Source organism: Prunus mume, linkage group LG6 (assembly GCF_029339155.1).
Source record: "Prunus mume cultivar Tortuosa linkage group LG6, ASM2933915v1, whole genome shotgun sequence".
NCBI lineage: Eukaryota > Viridiplantae > Streptophyta > Magnoliopsida > Rosales > Rosaceae > Prunus > Prunus mume.
Genome location: NC_142703.1, coordinates 14,902,435 through 14,920,883, shown reverse-complemented (window position 1 = coordinate 14,920,883; position 18,449 = coordinate 14,902,435). Strand labels below are relative to the sequence as shown.

Here is an 18,449-nt window from a genome sequence, read left to right as displayed (position 1 = left end):
AGCATACATCGTCGGTAGGTAGCCCTTTATTTTCTTTTATCCTGCTGAGTGTTGTATTTTACATGTATGGTGAATAAGCAATTGGAGAGGGTTGAAACCAGATTCTAGAAGGCTAGCTCTTTTTGCCACATTTGTTCAAGATTTAACTCCGATGCAGCAGTGTGAATTGATTGTTCTTTTTATGCTGGTCAGGAGCCTCCACTAAATTTAACTCTGACAAAGATGAGCTACATTTTCCTCCCTTGCTCTCTCCTCTTTCTTCTTTTTTATTTATTATTTTATTTACAATTTACAATTTGCTAGTAGATCTTGGATCTTTATCAATGTTGAAGGTCAGGCACAGAATCAAGTAGTTTGAGTGCAAATTATTTTGGAAAGTGCAAACCGTGTCACCAATTTCAAAACAAGAGTTGTTGAAGCCAACAAAAGCCATTGGAGAAAATGAAAGAAACATCAGGGAGGAATTCATAATTTTGGTTATCTTATTTTTATGACTTGTTTTCCACGGATCTTATCTAACTGCGACGGACGAACAAAATTGTCACGCGTGACATAATTGGAGGACTCTCAAATTTTATTTGGATAAGCCATAGTCAATCAAGGACCACACCGAATACAATGGCCCCATCTATCACAACAATCACAGTAGGGTTAAAGACAATATGAAAGCATCATATGAGCATAAACATTTTTTTGTTATGTAGATAATACAGTTGGAATTATGTGATATTTCACTCTATTGATGAAGATTGCTGGCAGCCACATCCACAACGAACCTGTACCTAACATCGTTTTTCTCTAGCCTCTCGAAGGCTGTGTTGATATAATCCATCTTAACCACTTCAATCATTGTTTTCAATCCTTTCTCTTTGCAGAATTCAAGCATCTCCTCTGTCTCCTTCATGCTCCCCACAAAGCTCCCTGTGATTGTCTTCCTTCCTATACATAATTGAACAATTTAGATAAACGTATGTTCTCTTTTTGACATTCAAAAAGTTAAGCTGTCAGGAAATGAGACAATAATGTATATAAGCCCGAGTCATGTCGGGTCATTAATGCGATCGTCTTATCTTATCATAACTTTAATAACAGGTTGAATGATAATGTAAATTTGTCATTTTAAATTGGCTGGCACAGGCTAGATTTTAAGCCTTCATTTTTTAGCATTGATAAAACTCGTGACTTTAAACCTAAAATCTAAGCTCGTAGTCGAAGCAAATTCCGAATGGAAAAAAAAAGGTTCGCTAGAAAAGAAAGATGGTGATAGAAATGGGACTCACCAAGCGTGAGCATGGGGGAGACAAATTGTAAAGGGTCGTTGATAGCACCCATCAAGATCAATTTCCCATCAAGCTTCAACAAAGAGAGGTAGGGCTCAAGAGGGTGGACCACAGGCACTGTATCAATAATGTAATCCAACGAATCAGCAGCCTCTTGCATTTTAGTGGCATCTGAGCTGATCAGGTACTCATCAGCCCCAATATGTTCCATAGCCTCCACTCTTTTCTTGTCAGAAGAGCTTATCACAGTCACATGGTGTCCCATGGCCTTTGCTATCTTCACCCCCATGTGTCCTACACCCCCAAGTCCTAATATGCCTCCTCTTAACCCACTCATATTCAGACCGAACTGCCTCAGTGGGCTGTACACCGTCACCCCGGCGCACAACAGCGGCGCCGCCTGTTCCAGCACCATGCCATCTGGTATCTTCACCGCAAACCTTAGCCAAAAAAAAAAAAACACAAAATCAGTCAAAATTACTGTACTTCCGAACTTAGAAACTCTTCCAACATTTTGTAAATCAATATCAACGTTGATTAGGTAATATTTAAATATGTGGTTCTGATTGACAGTATGATGCGCCTTGTTAGAATTACGCTTATTATATGCTTCACACGAAAAAAGGAAGAAAAGATTAAGCTTATTATGCTTTGGTTGCTACTTTTGATCGATGACTAGGGCAGCAGAAAAGCCGCCTTGGGTGAGTTTCCCATCGGTGTAAACGTCACTGTATGTCCAGATTTTCTTGTTGCAGTATTGCTCGTTGTCTGTTTTACAAGGATTGCAGTTCCTGCAGCAACCCACAACGAGCCCAACTCCAACCACGTCTCCTACTCTGAACTTGCTCACAGCTGATCCCACCTCCACCACCTCACCAACCACTTCATGCCTGTCCAGCAGAACATTTTGCAATTTTTATATATTTAAAATAATGTAATTATAAATAAATATTGTAACATATATAGGAAAGTGGGATTAATTTTATTATATACCCAGGAACCATGGGATACTTTGACATGCCAAGATGATTTTTGGCCTGGTGAGTATCAGTGTGGCAAACTCCACAGAATAGGACTTTGATGTAAACGTCTTCCGGCCCAGTGTTTCTGCAATTGTTTTAAAAAAAAAATTAAAAAAAAAATCAGCAGAAAGAGGTATATGACATGTAGAAAGAAGAGATGATCACTATACTATACGCACTAAGTTTATTCACCAAATAAAGTTACTAAACCGTGTACAAGTTTCCGTTCTAACATGCGCACGGACACATCATTTGATAAATAAATTAGGCGAGTCGGTATTATTGTATAGGAGATCATAACACACACATACAACAATAAGGGAGGGATATGAGATTGATTTACCTAAGAGTGTATGTGTAGGGTGAGAGAATCCCAGACGAGTCTCTTGCAGCCCATCCTGTTGTTGTTCTCTCCACCTCAAGGCTAACCATTTTAGCTTCTTCTGTATGTTTTTTTTTTTGGTCTGAAAGCTTCTTCTGTATGTGAATGTGAGTGTTTGAGAGAAGACAGAGAGAGAAAGAGTTGGACTGTTTTGGAAAGGTTGGTTTTGGGTAATAAGCGCAAATGGACAGAAGCCAAAGCTTCGTTAAGAAGATGGACACCTAAGTTATTGTCTACTGAAAAGAAAAGACAATAACTTAGGTGTCCATCTTCTTTTCAGTAGACAATAACTTAGGTGTCCATCTTCTTAACGATATGGGGGGATATTTGACGTCTAAGATTCTAGGCACGTAATCTCATTCAAGTGAACGTGATGATACCGGTCTAAATGCTTACACGTGACCAAAGAAAACATAACATAAAGCCCTACAATGAAATTATTATTTTTACAAGCGATATTATATTTTAATCTAATCTAAATTACGGGAGAGATATTTGAATTCGAGTGCTAAGAGAAGAGCACATTCGCTCTAGCTAACTTGACTAATCCTAAACCTTAAAAATGAAATTTGAATGAAGTGACGCCTGAAATAAATTGGCTATAGTTTTTGAATTTCTCCACCAATTATCATAACATCAGTTCCACGTCTTCAGAATGATCAAATCAATCCCCATTATTTTTATGTTAGGAGGGGCCATAGGCTCACATTTAATGTAATTAGCATGCTCGTCTGGTACGGTTTCAAGCTGTTAGGTACGGCCGTCGACTTTCTTCAGTTAAATAATTTTTTTTTCCTTTAGTTATCAATAATATTTCATCTGGTGAGCTAAATTTAATAACTAAACCTAGTTTCTTCAGTTTCACTACTTCCTTCCTTAAGTTTGATTCCAGTTGTAGATCTTCTGACCAATTTCAAACCATGGTTGTTGGAACAGCATTGACAATCAACCATGTCATTAAGATAATTCCACTTTAGTGACACGTGGGAAGCAACGTGGTCATGGAGTAGATTAGAGGAACAGGTCTTTCTCGGCCGACCTAATTGGGCACAAGTCTTTCTCTATTTTCTATTCTCTCTCTCTCCCCCATCGCCGACCCACCCCTATCATTGAGACTCTATTCTCTATAATAGTCTAAAATATCGATGATATTGGAAATATCGGTAATTTAAAAATATGAAAATTTCGATGAAAATATCGGGATATTATTGTTATCGATATCGATAAAAATATAATAAAAACCACGAAAATTGTAAGAAAAACTTGAAATTTTTTATTGAAACTTTGGAGAATATTTATTTAGTCAATTATCTATTAGTTTACATGATGGATTTAACTGATTTAAGTTGATTATACAGTGAGTTGCTAAACACTGTGAGTGTAGAAAATATGTAGTAATTAATAAAAAAAGATTAAATACACCATAATCATTTATATATAATGATTTACTACAATATTTTACACTTTATACATTGCATGATAAGATACATGAGTGACTTAGTACCACATAGAGTTCCTATGAGGTTCAAATTTTTCACTATCTTCATCATCTCTATGTGTAGAGTAAATGTATTGTGAAAAGTATTCATCAAATGATAAATCTCCAAAATAGTTTTGCATGTAATTGTTAACATGCCACCAATATAAATATAAATATTTTAGAATATTATCACTAAAACATAAGTGATATATGGTGGTTAAGGTGTTGGAGGAGTAAAATGGGAGGGGTATCAAATCCCCTATCTCTACAGCCACTGCCCTTAGCAACTAGCCACCATTCCCCTACCGCAACTCCAGACACCATTCCCTCCCTCAACTCCACAATTCCCTTCTTTATACACATTGGATTGCCAATTAAATTAAATAAAAAGAATACCAACTTCAGCAGAGAGACTGAATCAATTTAGGACCAGCCTCCTTTGATAGCTCATCTTTCGAATTTCTTATTAAATCATGAGTCATCACCATCCCCTCTTTCCACTCATTTCCCTCTATCTCTCTCTCTCTCTCTATCTCTTCCCTATCTATAGAAAAAGAAGCAATAGCTTTTTAGTACACAAACCCCAAATCCCAAACCCATCTCCCATCTCTCTCTCTCTCTCTCTCTCTCTCTATATATATATATATTAAAATAGAGGAATCCAAGAAAATAACTTGTTTTCTCTCTGTTTGTATACTATTATTTGACCTTCTTTTTTTGGGTTTTAGATACTTTAAATTTTTTTAAAACAAAGAGTTAACTATGGTTATATTTATAGACATGTGTCAAGTTTTTAAGAGAGTGATGAAGGTACACATTAGGTTAAAGTGGTGAGCAAAAATGCTCTATATTTTTATATCACATTGTGTATCACCTCTTTAATAGAGTGGGCTCTGTCAAAGAAATATGGTGAGACCCACTCATTTGTTGAAATGAATGCCTGACACGTGTGACTAAATTAATAAAATATTTTATTTAAAAAATTGAAAAATAGGAAAAATAAAATAATTACTTCTCTCTCCCTCTTTCTTTCTCTTTACCAAGCGACCCTCTCCCTCGCCAACCACTTGGGGTAGCCATCATTGCACCATCTCCACCTCTCTCGGAGTTGATGCCGCATATTTTTGCCTCAAATTGGAACCAAAATCGGTATTATTTATTTGGTTTGGTTTGGTCTAATTTTAACAAAAAATTTAAATTATCCAGTTAGGGTTGAATTGGTTTCGATCCAGTTTAGGTCCAGTTCAATTTTGAGCTGGATTATTATTATTATTATTTCAAACTATTTTTTTAAAATACAAATTTCAATTGAAATTTATTTATTTATAACTTGAAAATTAACAAATTATCCAATTTCATACAAAAAAAGGAATATTGAAGCTGAAAAAGAGATACATTTTAAAATTGAACTTGAGTAGATATTAGTTATGAGATTAAAAATATAGCATTGGATATAAATAAATATTAAAATGATATATTTTTAAATTTGGCTGGTTTTCAGCCCGATTTGATTTGTTGGGTAGAACTGAAACGGGAAATGGTTAGAATCAGTTCAGTTTGATTTTTTGAATTGAGTTTGACTTTTTGATCAACACGGTTTTTTTTTTTTTTCAATCCAATTTGGTTCGGTTGATCGGTTTTTCGATTCCGATGGCCACCAATTACGACTGTGTATATTGAGATTTTGAGGCAGAGCTTGGGAGATTACGGACTTGGACCCGACCCGGTCCAGATCCAACTTGCTAAGGTGGAACGTGGCGGCCATGGCATTCGCTTGAGCAGCGCTGTCAAGGGTCTGGGCCTCCGACGGGAGGCAGGGGACGACGGCGTTTTGAGGGGGGAGGTTGTTGAGCTTGATCTTGCAGAAAAACGACGAGGAAGAAAGGTGGACGACGGAGCGGGTGAGCTTGGAAGCTACTGGGATCTTGAGAGCAATATTGCCAACAGTGACCCACACGAATGGGCATGGATCAATTGCCCACTGAGAGCGAGATACTCTGGTGTTTGCTCTGTTTGTTTCTTCATAGTGAGATTGACCAATTGCATTTCTTCAGAGCAAGATGCTCTGGTTTTTGACCCACACCCACCCACGAATCATTTGCTTTTTCTATGCCTAATTGCATTATCTGTGTGGTTAAGGTTGTCTGAGGCAACTAATTTCAGTTGGGTAACTCCAGCATGCACTGCTATAAGGGAGAGGAGGTGGATATTTTGTGGGATAAGATTAACCTATGGCAGGGCTTTAAAGATTTTATTTTATGTAATTTTCAGGTTGGAAAACTTCTGTATTCTAACAATTTCCAGTTTATTTATTTAGATTATTTTTCAGTTTGTCCAAGTATTTGTCATGTCTTCACTAGAGGTGGGAGCAAGAGGGAGAGACACAGAGAGGGAGGGGTTGTGGAGGTGGGCGGTGGGAGGTGTGCAGTGGGGTAGGTGCCCTGAGGATGGGAGAAGAAGAGGGAATTGAGGTTTTTATTATTATTTTTTTTGTTGAAGTTTTTTTTCTAGAGTATTTTTGGTACACACATGGCATATAATTGAGTATAATAATGGGTCTCACTCGTATCACGTTAGCATTTTAAACAGATTTTTTATAGACTTTTTACAGACTTTACGACAGAGGATAAAATGAGACGCAAAACATCGGTCAAGGGGATAAAATGGGCCACTTAAACTTTCAGGGATAAAATAAGCTTTGACCATAGTTATAGAGGGTACTAAGTAAATAAGCCTTTATTTTATTTTCACCTAAAGTTTGGTATCCAAAGCAGAAGTACTTATCTTTTGATATACGACGCAATTCTCACCTAAAGTTTGGTATCTTTCCTTGTTTCACAGTCATCATCCCACACCAAATCAAATTGGCCCCTCCTCACCTCAATCACACTATTCAAATACTTAAAAACAAAACAAAACGAAAACAACCATCCACTCATATGAAATGAAAGCACCATTTCAGCTTTTTTCTTTCTTTATTAAAACAGAAAGCTCTGTATAAAAAAACAGAATTCTGTGGTTTTTTTTTTCTTCTTATCTCTCTATGGATTAAGATTGCTGCCGGCCACATCCACAACGAACCTGTACCTAACATCATTCTTCTCCAACCTCTCAAAGGCTGTGTTGACATAATCCATCTTAACCACTTCAATCATTGATGTCAATCCTTTATCTTTGCAAAACTCAAGCATCTCCTCTGTTTCCTTCATGCTTCCCACAAAGCTCCCTGTGATTGATTTCCTCCCTACACATAATAATTCCAATAGAACCCAATATTATTATATATAAAAAAACACAAACCCAAGATTTTTTAAGCCATAATTTTGAATTAATCCACTAACCCAGATAAGAACTATAAATTTAATTGCAAAATTTGAAAGTGGTAGAAGTGGGATTTTACCAAGCATGACCATGGGGGAGACAAATTGTAAAGGGGCACCAATAACACCCATCAAGATTAATTTTCCATCAAGCCTCAACAGAGAGAGGTAGGGCTCTAGTGGGTGGACAACAGGCACTGTGTCAATGATGTAATCCAATGAGTCTGCAGCCTCCTGCATTTTAGTGGCATCTGAGCTGACCAAGAACTCATCTGCCCCAACATGCTCCAAAGCCTCCTCTTTTTTCCTGTCTGAAGAACTTATCACAGTCACATGGTGCCCCATGGCCTTTGCTATCTTCACCCCCATGTGTCCTACACCCCCAAGTCCTAATATTCCTGCTCTTAATCCTCTCACATTTAGACCAAAGTGCTTCAGTGGGCTGTACACCGTCACGCCGGCGCATAGTAGCGGCGCAGCCTGTTCCCAGGCCATGCCGTCCGGTATCTTCACCACAAACCTTCACCGGAAATAAAATTGAGAATATGATTAATAAAAACCTAAAATGAACAAAGACTAGCCATTTAAGCCATATTTCAGTTCAAGCCAAGACACCAAACATAAAATCACTAGTCTAAACAAAATATTAGCAAAAAAACATAAGCAGATCATCTGAACTTGTAATTTAAACAGAAATTAAGAGATATGGCCAAAGGTAATGCAAATTTTGTTGTAAACAATGGTTATTAGGGTTTGGCGATTACTTTTGATCAGCGACCAGTTCACCAGCGAAACCCCCTTGGGTGGGTTTGCCATCGGAGTAAGTGTCATTGTAAGACCAGATTTTCTTGTTGCAGTATTGCTCGTTGTCTGTTTTGCATGGGTTGCAGCTTCTGCAGCAACCCACAAGGAGGCCAACTCCAACCACATCTCCTACTCTGAACTTGGTCACATCTGATCCCACCTCCAACACCTCACCAACCACCTCATGCCTGGTTAATAACATAACGTAGCAGATATGGTAAATGGTTATTTATTTACAAATCATATAAGGAAGTGACATAAAAAGGAACAATTGAATGAGTAATTATAGCGTGGTACTGGCAAACGTCTTACCCGGGAACCATTGGATAGTTTGACATGCCAAGGTCATTTTTGACCTGGTGAAGATCAGAGTGGCAAATCCCACAGCTTAGGACTTTGACATAAACATCTTCCGGACCAGTGTTCCTGCAATTTGTTAATTTAATTAAAAATAATTAGCAAATTGCTAAATACAATTAGCAAACGATGTGACAAGACGTCGTCGATAGTCTGTTGTCACAATCATTTGGTGAACAAATTTGATGAATTTAATATACTACGTTTATAATTATCAATGATTCAAGGAAAAAAAAAATTAAGAGGCACAAAATAAGAGGGATATTATTAAGATTGATTTACCTAAGAGTGTAGGTGTAGGGTGAGAGAATTCCAGAGGAGTCTCTTGCAGCCCATCCTGTTGTTGTTCTCTCCACTTCAAGGCTACCCATATTCTTTTTCCTTCTTTTCTGTATGTGTCTGAGACGCAGAGATGTTGGGTCTGGTGAGTTTTTGAGAAAAAAGTTGGGTTTTGGGTTTGGAGGATCAGAAACCCAAATGAAGCATATAAATACACAGAGGATGGACTTTAGACAGAAGATGAAGGAAAAACAAAAGCCTTGCTTGGAAGCTTGACACATCAGCATTGGCTATGGCTACAGCCCCAGCCAGTGGGGTTGGTGAACTCTGCGTGGGGAACACTCCTCTGCTCCTCAGCTGCAGTAGAACTGTGGAACCATCCTCTCTGAATAATGGGTCCCACGAACAGAAAATTCTTCCTCTAACATTAGTTGGTGGGTGGGGCCCGTGATTGATTGAAATGTTAGTGGGCATTTGTTGCGTCGTTCGTATGTCACAAATGAATCCAGGAGTTGGTGAATTAGATGAGGTTGTGGTGATGAGCTGGCTTTTGATTTAAGTTATTTTATTGCATTGGACCGAAAACAGAGAAAAAAAGACACACAAATTAAGGTAAGATTGGGATGGGCAATCATTTGTGATCTCCTGTTCTTAAGCAATTTTTATACCTTGACATTTGTTTTTTTTTTTCCTTTCATAAAAATTATATTATTTGGAATATTCTAGGATTTACATTTTGCTCTCATTGTGGTATTGTTCACGATAGTGCAACACAAGCATGTCAATCCAAAGTGGATAAGGTAATCAACCTCCGCAATTCCAATCCTTCATTTTCCCTGATTTAAATCAATGTCTACATCCTTGCTCCCACTTTATGATCTTAAATTCAGAATGTGCCACAAAGACTTGGTTCATAGGAGCATCTTTGGTGGTGCAATGAGTGAAACGAGAAATCATAATTATTAATTGGATTTTTATCACAAATAGTTTTTAAAATTTGCAAAATTATCACATTTCGTTCATAACTTTTTTTTGACACTAATGATCCTTAAAGTTAGCCTCCACACATCAAAATGGTTCTTGTTGTCGTTAGCTTCCATAAACTTTTTTCTTAAAATTGATGACGTAACACATGTGTGGAGCCCACACATCTAATGGTATAGAGCCACATGGCTTTAAATATAATATAATATATTTAAAATATATTTAAAACTTAAAATCAATAAAAAATAAATTAAAACAAATTAAATATTTTTTATATATTTTTAAATATCTTTCTCTCTCTGAGTCGATTCTAGGCATGGGCACGGTCCGGTTTGACCCTCAAACCACGGCCAAACCAATTAAATTTTCACGGTCCGGTGTGGTTCGGTTTCACTTAAAATCAAAATGAAAACCAAACCAAACCAAACCATTCATGACAGGTTTGGTGCGGTTTGGTTCGATCAGTTTAGGCATCAAACAATGTCTTATAGTAACATGCAAATGCTGCCAAAGTAAAACAAAGTTAACAAAAAAGTTAACCAAATTTCCTGTAAACCAAGGGGTTTTCTTCCTCCCAATGTAACCAAAAAAAGTAACATGAAAGTTAACCAAATTTCCAGTAAAACAAAGTTCAATATACAATCCCTTTATAAATACTCTTCACATGCATTGAGACAAATGTAATAACTATTCTCACCCAGAAACCTGTATCCATTCTTCTATACTCTAAATCTACCTCTAACTTAGCCATCGAAGGGGGTTTCGACTAGTATCACGCTAGTTTTTCCCTCTTTTGATAGTTTAGTTGCTAGAAGTGTGCAGGCTATCTTGGATGATCAACCCAACCTAACAGCCCGGGATACGTCTTGGTCTTGACTCGAGTCAGGGCCCCGGTATAATAGGAGAGATACCCTATCAACATTGATTACAATTGCTGGTCAAAGTCGGATCAACCCACCATGACATGTCTAATAAACGGGTGTGTTTAGCACCAATCAAAGAAACAACCTACTTGACACATTTATTTTTTAATTTTTAATTTTTATTATTAGTAATAAATATGTGGCGTGTACTTATTGGCATATTCTATTCTACTCCACCATGCATCCTAGGGTAGTGGATTTCAACCTACCCAAATGAAAACCTTAGCCTAAGTCGATCTCCTCATTCTAATTCTCATCTCTATTTTGAATTTAGTCTCCTCTTAAAATGTGACATGTTTAACACAATGCAAACCGGACACGATATGTTTATTAAATGAGTCAGGTTTGGGTTGAGCACTCTTGATACGTTTATTATCTTAAGACAATACAAACATGACATGACATGACCCATTGCCAACCTTGCATCGGATGCTAAAATTTTACAAATATTATTATTAAATTTTTCTTTTTAAAATTTGATCGAACACATATATTATTACTTTGTAACATAAATGAGAGACCCAGTTTTTGGCATTTGTAAAACATGTCACACACAATAGCAGCCCCTCGGAGAAGACTTACATATTATTGTTCTCATCTTTACTTAATACAAAATGGTGGTTCTATATTGAGCCATGTGATCTTGACTGCATGTGTAGTGAAATAAATATGAACAAGTTGAGCGGGTTCCATTCCGCCATCTCCTTCGAATATATAGAAAGCAAAAAATTGATTTTTCCGACGACCTTGAATACTATAAAAGAAATACAAGTTTACATAATTGTGGTATCCAACAATATTTTGATTCTTCTTGGGAAAAAAAAATAATTTATTTTGATTCTTAATGACTGTTAACGACATTAAAATAGAACAATAAGTTCAGCCAATCAAATGAGTTTTTTTTTGGGTTGAGAAATTCTAGAATTGTATTTATAATTCTGCTAAAAAAAATAACTAACCACAAATGGCTAATATAAACTAATCATAAAGGGTTATTACAATAACGGAGTAGTCTAACATCAAAATTAAGACAATCTAATGCGTCAATCAAGTGAATTTAGGTTGTTAACGACAATTTTTCCTTATAATTTATAAGAAAATTAAAGAATGCCTTGCTAAAGAGATTATTAGGTGACAGAAAGGCACATGTCGTCTTCTCTATTCATTTGCTTCCTGCTTCCAACAGCTCATCTCTTCAACTTTAAGTTTATGCACTTGATTTTGACAATTCTTAAAGAATGGGGCTCCATCAGAAATCTCAGGTCTTTCACCCACTACCTGTCGTTATAGAAGCATGATCCAATTTTGCCGGATTGAACGTCAAAATATAATATGTCATACCATCACATATAGTTATTATAAGGGAATATTTACCTTTATACGTGAGTTTAGATTCTATTGTAAATAACCAACGGGTCTAGTTTAGTGAAAAAGCACCTTAACTTACATACTAACAGTCTCAGGTTTGAATCTTTATAACACTTTAATAAATTGTGTGAGAAACTCCATATTCTCATAATTTAGACTATAGCTTATATTTATTTTAAAAAAACCTCTATTGTACTTCTCAATTACGATCTTCTTAGTAAATGAAACAGTAAAAAATGTTAATTTAATTAAATAATTGGGATAGGTCAAACTTTATTGAGGAAAGTTTAGGGTTCAAGAGTCGAAAGATGCTGCTGTATTCACATGCATTTTCTTCTCTCAAGCCGATCCTTGACTAGTAGACACACATACAATACGAAAAGAAGAAAATAAATCAACGCAGTAAGCCACAAGCCATTCATGTTCCAGGGTCCATACCATAATTTGTCTTATATTTCTTTCGTTTTCCCATGGAGGTTGAAATTTCGGCTTGTCACTAGAAAGATAAGTCCCAATAAACCTCGAAAAACAAAAAATTAGCTCACTCTAGATCTACACGTGGCTATGTCATGGCTCAAGTTCGAATATCTCCTCTCTTTTATAATTTTTTATTTTTTAAAAAATTAGCTCACTCTAGATCCATACGTGGCTCTTGTCATGGCTCAAGTTCGAATATCTCCTCTCTTTTATAAATTTTTTATTTAAAAAAGGGTTCGAAAAGTTGTTAGACTGATATCTAAAACACATTAAATCTTGTTTGGTTTCTCTGCATGGTTAGCACTAAGACGATTAAAATGTAAGATGGGGGGCCATGACTCATAACATAACCCCGTTATGGTATGGCAGTCTATGTATTAGGCAAGATCACTAATAAGCTATATGGATGAAACTAAGCCAATAATGTAGGCCATGGTCAACTCCTTTACTCTCCTTCGAGACCTTGGGACGTGGTTTATTACAAATCCAGGTGCAGAGAATATCTTTCTGATGACCAAAATTAGTTGTGTCCGTCACAAAATTTGCTTCTCGGAGAATGTCGTAGTTTATTGCACCTGAAAATTCTTAAGAATTCCTCGAATATCCGAATAAAGAGAAAAGAAGATGTCAAGGAGGAGGATTATGCCCTTGCAACAAATTTCCCTTCATAAAATATGCAAGTTAAGGCAGCAATCAAATGACAAAATAAAAGAAAACGATAATAGAATCAACAAAAAAATTGAAGTTGTAGCTTAAGAATTTGTAATATTCCAACTTCTTTGCATGAATGAAGGCAGAGGAGCAACCAACTCTAGGCTTTCTAATTCTGAAAGATCACTATCTGAATGCAGTTTCACATTTTGCAAAGCCAGATTCACATTAGGCAAAACCATTTGCTTACAATGAAGATGCAGGCGGGGATTCTTTTCGGAGACACTTCCGCTTTCCATATTGAGATCAAAAGGGAGGTTTTTTGTCTTGGGAAACTCCTCATCTGAATGACATTCATTATTAGACCAAGCTAACGGTTTCCAGTTCCTATGAGTTTGCCACCCATACTTGTAGTCTCCAACTATTGGTGTTTGCAGAACCTCTGCACAGTGTACACGCAGCTGCAATGCTCACACATGGTTAGAGGAGTTGTTCACAGAGAAAAGTGACTTTGTAACTAAGTAATAAATCTGCTAACAAGTGTTTAGTTCTGATCCATACCTGATGCTTTCGGCCAGTAAGAGGGGTTAGCTCTAACCATGTGTAACCTGCACAATCAATAGTGGAATATCAGAAGCATATACTTAGAGGGAAATATTATTTGTCAATGAATTTGTACAAGAAAGCTGCGCCAAAATATCTTCATTCATGATTGTTTGGAGCCAAATGTTGAAACTAAAACTGCAGCATTTTTGCATGCTTATGTGCAATGGCGAAAGAGTTTGTTGCTAACCAGGACATGGTGATCCAATTACTTTGTACTTTGTAATGGCATGCTGAGATGGCAAAGTTTGTGAATCGTTCACAATTGTGATTCGATCTGATTTACCATTGTCCACTACCACCTGAAGCAATCAAAACCCCAAAATATTAAAAGTTCAGTAAATTGTAAATTTTATACACTGATATTTGTTCAATGCATCACTGAGACTACAAGAAACCACTGGATGGGTGAGTGTCAGAGTAAATACATTCAAGAGTACTCTAACCTTTCCCAAAGGTGCTGAGATTAAACCCTTTCGTTGTCTGGGAGATCCAATGACAAGTGCCCAATACCTTCTTTGCAGAATTCTTTTTGCATCATCAATTACCTTTAAACAAATACAAACATGAGGTAAATTGACATGTAACAGAACTAACAACCTCGCAACTTGATGACCATGCATGGATCCTTCCAGAAACAAGCACCAACAGAGAAAGAGTGGACATTTACTCACATCATTTGATGCTCCAAAAGTTTTCTCGCGGAAGATGGAATGCAAAACTGTCGCACTTGTTTGTGTCCTTCCCATCACCAGGATACCACTACTATCTCTGTCAAGTCTGTGTACCTAACAAACACAAAGATTCTTATCCAAGAAAAAACGAAAAGGCAAAAGGCAAAAAAAAAAACAAACACGGAGCTTGTTCAAGGAAGATAGATAATCCATACATCCAAGCATCCATAAGACTGCTGTGGAAATAGAAGTTTCCATGCAAGTATGCACTTGATACAATGATTGAGATTCTAATATAAAGTCTATAAAACTAAATTTTCCGTTAATCAATTCTTGCATTCATTGAAATAAAAAAAAGTTCCTGTTTCCATTCTGTCTAGGTCTCATAAGGACACAACTGTTTACCAGCCCAACCAAGCTGAGTTTGAGGATGCTTAACCTGGAATCATGAAGCAATATAGCTCACAAGTGGCTCCATCTGGCTGAACATGAAATATGTGAACAAGCTGCTAGTCAATGAGTTGGCTAGAGTTTCTCAATAGTGTGGCTTGAGTCACAGCAATGAATCTCTCTTTCACTCCATACACACTCTAGATTTTACTATTACATGAAAGGTCCCCATTCAACATTTTAGAAGTTCAACGAATATAGTGCTTACGATACAGCTACGACAATGAATTCTGCACAAGTTAAGATTTCCTACAAACTCACCAGCCGAGGGGATTCTGAGAAGTCATAACTTAAACAAGCGGCAGCCAGTTCATCTAAACTTCTTTTGATGCCAATACCACCCTGTGCAAACACTATATAATTCAATATGTGGGAATCAAATTAAACTACTAACAAACCAAAGGCACGACAATAACCTTCAATGAAGTATCAGTAACTAACCTGAACAGGCATTCCAGGGGGTTTGTTGATGACAATAATGGCTGGATCCTAATTTCAGGAACAAAAAGATGTATTGGGTAAATTATTGTAAGCAAGATAGCTAACTTAAATGGACACAACAGAGATCAAAGTTATGAACCTTATACAACTCAAGGCTACGGATAAAGGTGACTTCTTCTTCACTACAATGGCACTCCTTTTTATCATTGGGCAACTCTTGTTTATCATTGGGGAACTCTTGCACAGAAATAGGAAGATGTATTCGATCTCCTACATTCATTGAGTCTTTAGCCGCCACCTTTGGATAAATTAAAATCAGAAAGAAACCATTCCCATATTATTACAAAAACCAAAACTCTATCAATTTAATTTCCCTGACAAAAATAAATACATAAAAGCCCAGAAAAAGTACGAAAGTAAGAGCAATATCAGTTACCCTTTTAAGTGGGCGCTCAAGTGCCTCAACACCTTCACCAGAACACTCCATGTCACAAGATTCTCTTCGAACCTGCAAAAGAAATCAAGTAAGCTACTTTCCAATTGGATTTCAAAAACCCATTTCCAAAATGTACTCAAAAACCGATTTCCAAACCTGTCTTAGGCGAAAGAGCTTCTGAACGAGGCTTCTAGGAAGCTCCGGGCAGCACCGAGTAACCCATTTAAGCGCCGTGGTAGTGGTGGAGGTGGTGGAGGTAGTGGCAGTCTTCGTAATTACATCTCTGCCGTATGAACGATTGCGAGAGAGCTCCTTTCCCAAAGCGCTGCCGTTTATGGTGGCAGTAAACGGAGGTAAAGTGAACCATTTTTCACCGCGCTTTTCTCTGTCTTCGTGAAATGTTTCAGTGGTGGCGTAAGATCGCCAGTTGTGGAAGGCTGAGATGCAGAGCCTCGCCGCGGAGGACGGTGGTGGCCGGAGGAGAAGCCGGCGGAGGAGTATAGGGCCCACCATGTATTGAGATTTTGGGGGTTTAGGCCAAAGTTGGGTTTTCACTGTTGCTTTCTCGTAAACCCTTCGGTCGTAAACATTTCGGTTTAGTAACCGGGAAAACCATAACGTTCTCCGGTGCCCAGTAAACTGCTATGTCTTATGGGCCCAGTCCGTCCATGTTCGTTATAGGCTTAATAATGCCTACTAATTATTTATTTACAAATTTATAAATAAACCCAATTCTAGGGCTTTTTATAAATAGGCTTATTGTCACAGGACATTTTACACAAAAATTCTTAGGCCTCGTTTAGTTCCTGCAAGGATTTGATGGGAAATAATTTCCCATGTGCTTTCTTAGGAGATTTGTTCCCTCTATGACTTGGCCCCTAATACTCAATCCGAGCATGCCATGCCATAGGTCCTCCTCCATTTGTCCTTTTAGAAGTGAAACATATTTAGGGGCTTAATGGTCTGGGTTCGATTTCAAAGGATAAAACTCATCAGAAGGAGAACAATTAGGGCACCAAAACTTGGAGATCTTGAATCTCCAGTCATTTTAGAGTAAGTCAAGTTTTGAATTGTATGAGAATGTTGGTTGGCATGGTATTAGGCTAATGCCATTGTCATAAGAGGCTTTATATAGTGTGAATGAAAGTCTTGGTTTAAATGGGTTTTTTGTGTTTTGCCAAATTTGGTTTGAATGAGTTGGATTCTGTCTTTTCATCTCACTCTCATCTTTTTATTTTCCCTTCCATGGTTCCGTTCCGTGGTAACCAAAAGAAAAAGTAAATCCAATGGTCAACTTATAAATTAGCAATCAATCCATCAATCACCAGAAAATCTCACACCTATAATTAATGTCACACAAGATTTTTTTATTATAGATAATGATAAATGCAATTGAAGCATCGTAGATACTAATTTTAGTAATTTTAGTTTTTCAATTAGTGGGGAGAAATATCGAAATTTAGAAACATTTTTTACTATTGGGACGAAAAATACCAGTAGACTAAAGCTATAATGCATGCAAATATATGCTTGGGATATATGCCCTTTTTTTTCTTTTTTTTTTAAATAGTGAGAATAATGGGAGTCTCAACATATTGTCAAGTGGTTTTGAGTTTTATTTTTTCATTGACATTTTTAATTAGTTTTAAGTTATTAATAAGAGGTGTTGTCAATATAAACATCTTATGTTGTTAGACAATAATTTGAAACGAGAAACATGCTAGGATACACAAAGTTTCAAATAATTAAAAATCAAAATTGAATTTCGCCCCTCTAAAAAACCCAACACACTTTATAAGCAGGCCTCCAGGATGAGCTGAAAGAAGTGAAGATGGCATTGAACCCCACATAACTCTTGCTTGTTTGGATGCAATAACAGGCTAACCATTAACAAGTTTTATTGCATTCTACTCTTGATCATGACTGAAGTAATACTTTTGTGATTTGATATTGTACTTACTCATTGTAATCACTTGTCTCATTGTCTTCGAATTTCGAAACATTATTCTTGACAAATTTACAAGCATCACACACAAATACAACAATCTGATAAAAGCATATCCAACAAAAGTAAAATTCAAATTTAAAAAATAAAATAAAATGGTGAAGCTAGCTTAGGGGTGCATGATAGCGGCACCAGAATACCCGTGGCCAACACCAGGGCTGGGGCCAGATTTGTCTTTGATTTGATCAGGTAGAATCCGAGTACGCACCCTGCCTCTGTGTCCTCCACCACCTTTGCTTGGCCCTGAACTCTTCATCATCCCAACTGACAAACCCTCCATTGTCCCTCTTTCCTTGGTCAATGGCCGAGCTTCCATTAACCCAACAAGACTAAAACTCAACACCAGAAGGAGGATAAGAACTAGACGAAGACCGCGAAAGCTTTGAGATCTTGGATTGCCAGTTCCAGCCATTGATTTAGTACTGCAGAGCAATATAATTTTCAAGTGCTTCAAAAGTTGCATTCAGAAAATGTCTTGGTTGGTTGGTTTAGCTAGCTAAGAGGCCTTTTTAT

At 37.0% G+C, this 18,449-nt stretch overlaps 3 protein-coding genes across 3 annotated transcripts; all 3 read right to left on the bottom strand.

Moving 5' to 3' along the window:
* Positions 1-548: 548 nt before the first annotated feature.
* Positions 549-2,916, bottom strand: LOC103335152 (cinnamyl alcohol dehydrogenase 1). The gene is made up of 6 exons (XM_008238155.3): positions 2,788-2,916; positions 2,646-2,753; positions 2,274-2,387; positions 1,943-2,170; positions 1,281-1,720; positions 549-939 (listed from the first exon to the last, which is right to left on the bottom strand). The coding sequence occupies exons 2-6, from the start codon at positions 2,732-2,734 to the stop codon at positions 737-739; spliced, it is 1,074 nt and encodes a 357-aa protein (XP_008236377.2). The 5' UTR covers positions 2,735-2,753; positions 2,788-2,916; the 3' UTR covers positions 549-736.
* A 4,188-nt stretch (positions 2,917-7,104) lies between these two features.
* Positions 7,105-9,143, bottom strand: LOC103335153 (putative cinnamyl alcohol dehydrogenase 1). Its single transcript, XM_008238156.3, has 5 exons — positions 8,928-9,143; positions 8,601-8,714; positions 8,249-8,476; positions 7,565-8,004; positions 7,105-7,408 (listed from the first exon to the last, which is right to left on the bottom strand). The coding sequence occupies exons 1-5, from the start codon at positions 9,014-9,016 to the stop codon at positions 7,206-7,208; spliced, it is 1,074 nt and encodes a 357-aa protein (XP_008236378.2). The 5' UTR covers positions 9,017-9,143; the 3' UTR covers positions 7,105-7,205.
* A 4,226-nt stretch (positions 9,144-13,369) lies between these two features.
* LOC103335154 (Pseudouridine synthase family protein) lies at positions 13,370-16,515 on the bottom strand. The gene is made up of 10 exons (XM_008238158.2): positions 16,088-16,515; positions 15,932-16,003; positions 15,635-15,793; positions 15,496-15,543; positions 15,316-15,396; positions 14,605-14,718; positions 14,377-14,478; positions 14,121-14,232; positions 13,889-13,935; positions 13,370-13,788 (listed from the first exon to the last, which is right to left on the bottom strand). Exons 1-10 carry the CDS (start codon positions 16,442-16,444, stop codon positions 13,429-13,431), a joined length of 1,452 nt encoding a protein of 483 aa, XP_008236380.1. The 5' UTR covers positions 16,445-16,515; the 3' UTR covers positions 13,370-13,428.
* Between the last annotated feature and the right edge of the window lie 1,934 nt (positions 16,516-18,449).

Coding starts and splice junctions, on each gene's coding strand:
- LOC103335154 (XM_008238158.2), bottom strand. CDS start 16,444: ATGGTGGGCCCTATACTCCTCCGCCGGCTTCTCCTCCGGCCACCACCG. Junction 16,004..16,087: donor AGCTCTTTCGCCTAAGACAG/GTTTGGAAATCG, acceptor TTTCTTTTGCAG/GTTCGAAGAGAATCTTGTGA. Junction 14,479..14,604: donor CTTTTGGAGCATCAAATGAT/GTGAGTAAATGT, acceptor ATTTGTTTAAAG/GTAATTGATGATGCAAAAAG.
- LOC103335152 (XM_008238155.3), bottom strand. CDS start 2,734: ATGGTTAGCCTTGAGGTGGAGAGAACAACAACAGGATGGGCTGCAAGA. Junction 2,388..2,645: donor CCCTACACATACACTCTTAG/GTAAATCAATCT, acceptor AAACAATTGCAG/AAACACTGGGCCGGAAGACG. Junction 940..1,280: donor CTCCCCCATGCTCACGCTTG/GTGAGTCCCATT, acceptor AATTATGTATAG/GAAGGAAGACAATCACAGGG.
- LOC103335153 (XM_008238156.3), bottom strand. CDS start 9,016: ATGGGTAGCCTTGAAGTGGAGAGAACAACAACAGGATGGGCTGCAAGA. Junction 8,715..8,927: donor CCCTACACCTACACTCTTAG/GTAAATCAATCT, acceptor AACAAATTGCAG/GAACACTGGTCCGGAAGATG. Junction 8,005..8,248: donor GAACTGGTCGCTGATCAAAA/GTAATCGCCAAA, acceptor TTTCCGGTGAAG/GTTTGTGGTGAAGATACCGG.